We start from the raw sequence: 9,348 nt of genomic DNA, 5'->3' as shown, positions 1-9,348 counted from the left end.
TCATAAGTCTCTATATAGCTTATATCAAAGTCTTTGAACTTGATATGTTTTTTTTCATATTATATTTCTTACTTAAAGCCTCATAAAATCAAAGTTTAATTCAAATCTCTACTTTACTTATGTTGGTAGTAACACAATAGTATTCACAGTTTGTCAATGATATATTTGTCATAAATAACAACTCTACTTTTATTACTCAATTGAAGAATTATTTGCACCAAATTTTTAAAAATGATCTTGGCTCTATTCAACAATACTTAAGAGTTTAATTTGATAGAGATTCTTTTGGTTTATAAATGCATGAAACTTAATATACCCTTAGTATCTTTTATCAATTTGCTACAAACAACTATACATCTTTTCACACTTCTCTCTTTCAAAGCTTGACTTTATCTAAAGAAACCTCTACCTCTTATATAAATTCTTCATAATATAAGATGTGAATTGAAAAACTTTTCTTTCTTACTAAAATCCAATCAAATATTACATATGTTATTGGTGTTGTTAGTAGATTCATTGAAATGCCTAAAGAATTGTACTTATAAGCAAAAAAACATATTTTGTATTATTTATATTAGTATTTAGATTTAGGCTTATTCTTTGTAAAAAAGAAAGAAAATTGTTTGCATGGCTATACTAATATTGATTATGATTAAGATATAGATGAAAAAATAACAGTTGGTGCTTACATCTTCTTTTTAGAAAATATATTAATTTCTTAGAATTCTAAAAAAATAATTAAGCATCTCTGGATCAGTGTGCAAATCTAAGGATAGAGTCCTAGTTCAATGTTCATGTGAAGCTATATAAATTAGAAGATTATTATAAGAATTTAAATTTCTAGATAATAAATGAACCACTTTCTATTGTGATAATCAAAGTAGTATCAAACTTAGTTACAATCTTGTCTTCTATGAAAGGTCCAAGCTCTTTGAAATTGATTACTTCACTTATCAAAAGATAGAAAGTAGTACTATAAAAATAGAATATATTTCATCTTGAGAACAATTGACAAATTTCTTAATTAAATTTTTTAAGAGAATAAAATTTAAAGAATGCAAAAAAAAACTTCACCTTTGTAGTATTAATCCTTCTATTGCTCAATCTAAGAGTTCTATAGAATAACAAGAACAATAAATTATTACAAAATTCTTAGAAAGTATAATATTTGTATTATAAAAATATTCTCTATCTCTTCAAATTTAATTATATTAATAATAGCTTAAGTAGTATTTAAGATTGGAATATATTATTTTTCTTGAATGTATTGATTCTTTCTTATTATATCAATGTAACTACCTCTTAAACTTCCATCGATCATGCCTCTCTACACTACTGTCAAAAGAATCCAACTCCTAGTTATCTTCATTTCATTTAAGCTCTGAGTCTTTAGCTTTCAATTATATCTTAAAATCCTTTAGATATTCCAAAAGTAATAGTTTGTATAATTCCAAAACACTTTCAATTTGACCTTATAGTAAAGGTTTTACTTTATTATGCTTCAAAAGATACTTGAAAAAACCTGGAATATCTACTCAAATCATATTCAATACTTGCATATTTTAGAATGTTAATGATGCTACTTCATGATATCTATCAACAATGTAATACCTTGCTTAAGTACTATAAAAAAAGCTCATATTGATAACATCAAGACTTTCAATTATCCATTAGATATTCTTTTACTAGTATTATTTTTATCATAGCTTATTATAAGAAATATAATCTCATGCCAATAGATATTAGTTTTATCAATGTTAGTTCTTTCAAGATCAAATCCATTGTTCGTGTTTAGTATTAGAAATTAAGTATACATGAAAAAGTGTTGAAATCTTTATGCCCTCCTTGTTGTTATTATAGAATATAAAACAATCACTTTTATTTTTACAATAACTTCTAAGATTATGATATCACTTTAATATAATTCTTGTACTTCTCTTTGCTTTAACAATCCTAGGAGCCCATATATGTAGTTGATCTCAATAATTGTGTATCTTCTAGTATTGTTTATTCTTTTTAGTTGGACTCTCACATTTGAGACTATGTTTGATTCAAATTCCTAAGACTCTTTGTATTTGTAATAACATAAATTTTTGCACTAATATGTTATCTTAATGAAATTGTGGTTTTGATGTATATCTTTGCAAATATTTAGAACTTTTAGTAATTGACCTTAAAGCCTTCAGAAGATTCTATGAAAGATTTTAAATTTTAAGTAAAATAGTAATAGAAAAATAAAATATAGATAAGGATAGATAACATATTTTCTTATATGACAAAGAATAAACATTCATGAACAGATTTTTCATAACAGCACTTACAAAATATAAAATTCCATTTAAAGAAGTAAAAACAAATAGAACATGTTTATTTAAGATATAATTATTTTTATCTTATTGATTAAGAAAACTTTATAAATTTTTTATATTATTATCTCATTAAATCAAAATTCAATGTATACACCAATAAGTTCTTTAAGAGATTTCTATTGTAACTTTGTTGTCTTTGCACTCATTTTCCTATAATAAAGAATAATGAGAATTAAATGAATATAAAATCAATAAAAAACTCTAGCATTTTTTAAGAGAAAAAACTTGTGTCTAGAAGAATATTGATGTAAGTAATAATTTTAACTATACAATGCTAGAATATTAATGAATCTCAAAAAAATGATTTAAAATATAATTCTAAAAATTTTGAATAAATTGATATTGCATGATGATAATTTTACAAGCATGAAGACAAACTAGAACAAAATAATATTGCATAGTGACGCCTACCATAATATGCTTTTTATCTTAAAAACATCTTGAAACAACAATGCAATTTCAATTAACATTGCAATTAATATCTCAATTAATCTCAATTTTGATTCACTTTTGATGAAAACAATGAAGCATTTAGTAAATCAAAGAAGATTTTTGCCTTTTCTTGTTTATCTTATATATTCCTTCCCTTCTATATCCTCCCTTGAATTATTTTATATAAGAGATATGTATAATCTTACATTAAATTAACATGTTTAAAATTTAAATATTTTATTTATTTAAATTATTTTCTATTTTATTTCTCTTATTAAAAAAACTCAAAAATATTTGTTGTATATATGTACACTTCCAATATTATAGTATTTTTTTAATTAATTTTTTTATCATATCTTCTATTTTTAATATTAGATTTTTTTTTTCTTTTCTAACTTCTTTTCTCATTTATTCAACATATTGTTCTATGATTTTCTTTTTCTTCTTTGTTGTACAATCACTTCATTTATTCTGTAATCTTATCTAAGTTGAGTATTTTATTCAATAGCTTTACATGTTTTTGATGTACAAATATTTCTTTTAATCAAATTCAAAATTTTATTCTTTTGTAGTTTTATTTATAGTTTTATTTATTTAATTTAAAAAATATTACATTATAGTATTACTATGTTTTATTAATTTTTTATATATCACATACTAATTCTAAGAAAATATTCTTCAATATTAAAAATACATTGGTCAATAAGTAAAAATGATTAAAAAAATAAAAAATTTAAATTATTTTGAATAATATAATTATATAAAAATACCATTAAAAATAAATATATATTTATATTTAATAGAAAATATACTAAAATATGTGATTTATTAGATATAAAATATATCTATCTAATATTTAAGGTTTCTTGAATTAATCTATTTATTCTTAATCAAATATTTTTTAACATATGATTTTTCTTAAATTTTAATTAATTCTATTTAATTTAATTTTTTTTGAATTGATGTTATAAATATTTTTTAAAAATTTTATAAAAGTTTTTGTAGTAAAATCAAAATAAAATCTAACTTATAAATATCTATAATTTTTTATGAATTTTTAATAACATCTCTAATTACAATCATAATTAAGGTTTGATTAAGTAAATTTGATTAAGCAGATTTGATTACTACAAAAAAAAATTTAAAAATTAAAATCAAATTCAAATAAATAAAAACTATCAATAATGATAAAACATAAAACTTCACTCACTTAAATTGAGTTTGTAACATCAATTAATAACAAAAAGATCATAAATTTCTTAGAAACATGTAACTTGCTATTATATGTTCATACTTTTGCATCTCTTCAAATAAAAAAATAAAAAATCAATATATAAATAATAGACAAAGAATAAGATAATAAAAATTTAGATTTTCTAGAAGATGAAATCATCTTTAAAAATAAAAAAAATAAAAATTATAGCATCATTGTTGCTAGTCTTCTAAACTAGGTTCTTAGTTTTAATCTATTTAAACCTATTACACTTATTTTCATAGGGAGCAATGATCATGAATACCATCTTCAACATCATTTGGCTGACAATAGTCATAGTACATGTACTCACTTAAGGGCATGGCCACTGTCGTTGCCAATTGTGGTGCCAATGGTTAGCAAAGCTGTCCCGATCTCATAACAAGCTCCACCATAGCCTGTTCTTTGGTCCCATCGAGGCCAATCCTAGTAGAATGGAGCATTTCTCCAATAACTTGCTATTGAAATTGCTCTATCATGGCAAAGTTAGGGCTTGGAGTAGGAGGGGCAATTGGAGATGGCCTTAGCTTTTATGAACCATTGGACAAGATAGTTGGTAGAAGCTACTTTTCTCTTTTTTTTATTATGCAAGGAGGCTTTTCATAAGGAGGAGAGCTAGGAGTAGAGTCCTTAGAGAGCCAATATAGATTAGATTCATGGCACCGAATGTGGCTTCTACTAGCCACCCCACATTGTGAATAAGGACTGCCTTTAAGGCCACCTTAAGTAGTGCACCATGTATCCATGGCATCCATCTGTTGGCCATCCTTGTTGGCACCAATGATTGGCAATACTCTAAGTTAAGTCTTTTAATTAAAAAGTCAATTATCATATAAGAAAATATTGGATTGAATCATAGATTGTAAATAAAACAAATAAATTTTGTGTCAAAATTCTTAGTATAAATATACAATACTTTTAAAGAATTATAAATAAATAAAAACAAAAAAAATGATGATGTACAAGCTTGTTAATATATATATATATATATATATATATATAGTTCTTTATATAAGATGTTATGTATATTGAAATCCATGTTCTATTTTTTTTAAGAAAATATTCATAAGAAATGTTTATCTAAAACTAGATTATAAATTCCATTAATATGATTTTTGTTAAATAAAAACTTTTTAAGAAGCAAAAAATAGAAAAATAAAATAAAAAGTAAAGATGTGCACCAAAAATAAATAAATTCATGCATTGGAAAAAAATTACAAAAATATGTACTTTTTTCTCAAGTTTTTAAATAAAAAAAAAAATTACAATTAATTGCATGTAGATAATGTTATCTTCTTTTTAAGAGTGTTTTTTTTGTTTTATGACCAAATGACAAAACTTTGTTTAATATTAAGTTGTGAAATTGTCATAATGTTCATTAAAATGTCTTTGAAAGCCAAGCCCCCACCTCACAATTTTGATTGCAATATAATGCAACCACATCGTGTTCTAGAGAGCTATATAGGGTGCTTGAAGTGATTATATAAATGTCAAAAAAAAAAAAAAAAAAAAAAAAAAAAAATCTTCCAAGTTAAAAATACTATTGGAATTGTACACATCTTAAAGCACACTCTTCTTTCGTTTTAGGAACATTTTCATGAAAACCTCCTGTCTTTTCAAACTCCTCACTTCCTGTAAAGTGCATACAATATCAAGTTTATCTCACTTGATTGAAATACATGTTTTCTCTTGGCCAATGGCATGGATTATGTATCTCAGAGATATATTAACAATCAAACTAGAAGCATAATCTAACATTGTTTGGGTATTAATATGTTGATATGTATGTACATATATTGGTATGTCACCAAAGTTAAGCAATCGCTTCACCAGCACCGCAATAAGTTAACACACACGTCGGATCTCAAAGACACAGAAAGTGGGTTCGCTTGCGGATCTTTGCATAGAACATTGTTTTCATTTTACTTAACATTTTGTCTTGCTCTCTCAACCTTGGTTCCGTGTCTTCCTGCATTGGTCGCTGTCAATTCTCACAGATTTTCCTGTGAAAAGTGCGATTCTATCACTTTGTGTTTGCACCGAAGAGCCTAAGTTGAGATTGATCGGTGTTTTCTAGCTTGATGACAGCAGAACTCATCTTTGAAACGTCAACAGTGAATCTCTCCACACAATAACAGCTCTCGATAGAGATAAGCCAACAAATGTGCAAGAGAATTGTGTGCTTGAAGAGATCGTTTCGTAGATCGAGAGAAACAGATAATAAGTCTATTGTTACTGAAAGAGTTGAAGATATGGAACTGTCTCAGGCACGGTAACAAAGGCGCTTTCTGAGTCCACTCCATCGACAATTACAGGATTCAATTAACACCATTAAATGAAGTTCCATGCTTGCAGAGGTTACCAGTCCAGACACGGAGGCGGAATGTAGAGGTCGAAGAAATACTGTACAGGATCATCGATAATAGTACAAACCAGGAAGCAAGGGGAACTTAATTTCCATGCTAATCTTTCCGAATTTGAAGGGATGCCACTAACAGAGCGGCATGCCATCCAGTATAAACTACCTAATGAAATCTTTACATACAGATCGAGAGGAGCAATCGTTCATGGATCATAGAGCTGATAAGAGCGTTGAATATGTGTGTCACAAAACTTGTGGGGCTGTGTTCACTTTACTTGCTCAGACCGATTCTCCCCAACGCCGATCCTCGCCAGCCTCTCAACAGAAATCTTACTCACCCGCTGCCGAAGCTTAACCCTGTTGTCATGAATGCGCCGCAGGCCGTTACCGACGATGACTAGCGAGTAGAGAGTATGCGTAATAATTGGCGCCAGGATGTTGCCCGTGTGCATCCACTCAAATCCCAAGTACATCGCCAGGAGGCTTTCCATGAGCGGGGAGTATATCTTCTTCTGCTGTCGCCGCTCGTACCACGCCGACACGCGCTCTTTGATGTCAATTCGGTTGTTGCGGCCTCGCACAACCGGCGCAACCACATACTTGGGGTCTTTCGGCGACGAGATCACGTAGTACATGGATCCGGTCAATGCCGCTGTGAGAGCCGTGGCGAAGAATTGCGCGAATGGGACGAATAGGGGGATCACGCCTGTCAGAGCTGCGAGACCGGCTGTGGAGTCCGTGACACTCTTGTCGCTCATTTGGAGCGCATGCGTCAGTCCGCCCTGGATAGCCACTCTGAAGAAGAGCTCTTCCGCCACGGCTCCGGCGGCCACGACGAAGGGAAATTGCCATGGCGACATGCCCACGAAGAAGTCCATGAGCTCCTCGTCCTCGACATCGCGAATCGCCCGTGCGGGTCCCCACGATTTCACGATTTCGTCCTCGAGGATGAATAGCAAAACCATCATGGGAGGGACGGCGTATCCGAAGCCGGTGGTGATCACCTGGGGGGAGAGTTCGAATCCGCCCCAGAGATCTACACCCGTGAAGCTACAGATAACACTCCCCGCAAACGCTAATCCTCCATACATAGCCAAGGAATACACAATTCTGAACACCATGCTAATCTGCCCCCAACTGGCCTCCGAGTCGCTCAATTGGTTTGACTGGCTGAGATCTACATTCCAGTCCGCGCCCAGCGCTTGCATGTCACCCGCCTTGCCAATATCCTCGGTTTTATCCGTCATATCCTGACCCCCTGTGCCTAACGCCATCACAGGCAATAATATCCCATGGCCTCCAGTGCTGCACCCATCGGCGAATTCAAATCTAGAGCTGGGCTCTCGCTTCCGAGGTAACAAGCGAGAGCTTCGACTGAGTAGAGGCAATACCATCAGCCCTCCATTCCTATTCAACCTTCCTTGGCATTGAGAACCTCCCCCAGAGCACGACCCGCGTGACGACGACGACTCGTCCAATCCATTCACACTCAACGAGCTAGAATTACCGCCCCCATCCAGTCGACTCGAGCCCGCTCTGAACGACGATGCCTCCACGTGCAGCGAAATCTGTGCCCCCGACGACGAAGATGATGACGACGCTCCCACACTCCGAAACAGCCTATCCTGCAACCCAATCACGCGGAACGGCGGCATGCTGCACGAAACCCCAATCTCACTGCAAATCTCTCGCCCACACCCTCAATTACCACCCGCACACACAGTCAAAATCCCGGTTTTCGAACACCCATCGACCCTGATAACTCAAACTCCACCCCCACACACACACTCACACTTCCTCACCCACCGGTTCTAACACGCTTCACAGATCCCCTGTGTTAGAATCACCCCGACAAAAACGTCTAAAACCTTCACGCCAGCCACTTTCTACTCTCTCTCGCTTTCCTCTGGCTCGTCTACAGCGATCGGGGAGGTGTGAGTCGCGAGCATGAAAACACCGCTCACGACGAGCGGTGAAGCTGTGGAGCTTCATGGCCACACAGCCCAGAAGGGGATATCGTTGTGCTGTGTGGCCAGATGAAAAAGGGACAATCTCCGCATCTCACTTGCTGTCCAGATTTCACCCTCCTTCGTCTCGCGCATCTCGTCGCGGCCTCGAGGCCACGCATTGGCCTGTTCACACTGTGGTGTGCGTGAGGCTTGTGGACGATAGTTAGTGGATGAGAAGTAAATAAGGATGGAAAATGTTAAACTGGGTCTGTGGGGAGGTTTAGTGGAACCAAACGTGATTCCTGTGGAGGTGTTCTGTTGAAGTTGTTCGATGATTTTGTGTCCATAGTTTAAGGATCGTGTCCGATTTTGTACTGAATTGAATCAAAACTATTGTGGTCGATTTTTATTTTTGCTCGAGGAAATGTTTTCAGTTTCGTAATTCGTGATTTGAAACGCTATTTGTATGCTATAGTGTATTTGTGCTGAACTGCTTTTGGAGTTTACTTTGGTGGGTTTTGTTTTGTTTTGTCTGTTTGTTTGTTTGTTTTTGTTTTTTTTTTTTTTTTTAGCATTTGGATTTTGGTTGTTTTTAATATGTGTGTGCTCTAAATGAATGAATAGTTGTGAACCAATAATGGGACTTGATCAAAATTAGAATAATACATAGGTAGACCTAGAGTTTATGTATAGTGAGTTCTATATAAGCATATTTAATATGAGTATCAAATGTGTTTTTTAATTTTTTAGTTTAAAAAAGAAAATTGAAAAATTTGATTATTGATAATTCATTTTGTTGTCTGTAAGGAAGTGATTTTTATCATACAAATTAAAACACATTTCATATTAAATCCTTCGAGCAACACAACAGATATTCACTCCAAGCTAAAGCTTATCTACCACGTTCAATTTTTTTTATGCATTATAAAACAAGTGAGAGGAAACATATATGCATATTCAACAACACTTGATGCAATAATTATG

At 32.3% G+C, this 9,348-nt stretch overlaps 1 protein-coding gene across 1 annotated transcript; it reads right to left on the bottom strand.

The window, feature by feature from the left end:
* Positions 1-6,439: 6,439 nt before the first annotated feature.
* LOC112291564 (uncharacterized) lies at positions 6,440-8,458 on the bottom strand. Its single transcript, XM_024539152.3, has one exon. The coding sequence runs from the start codon at positions 8,068-8,070 to the stop codon at positions 6,682-6,684; it is 1,389 nt and encodes a 462-aa protein (XP_024394920.1). The 5' UTR covers positions 8,071-8,458; the 3' UTR covers positions 6,440-6,681.
* Between the last annotated feature and the right edge of the window lie 890 nt (positions 8,459-9,348).

This window comes from Physcomitrium patens, chromosome 14 (genome assembly GCF_059467195.1).
Source record: "Physcomitrium patens ecotype Gransden chromosome 14, ASM5946719v1, whole genome shotgun sequence".
NCBI classification, from domain to species: domain Eukaryota; kingdom Viridiplantae; phylum Streptophyta; class Bryopsida; order Funariales; family Funariaceae; genus Physcomitrium; species Physcomitrium patens.
The sequence above is the reverse complement of the archived record's forward strand: the minus strand, read 5'-3'. Positions and strand labels throughout refer to the sequence as shown.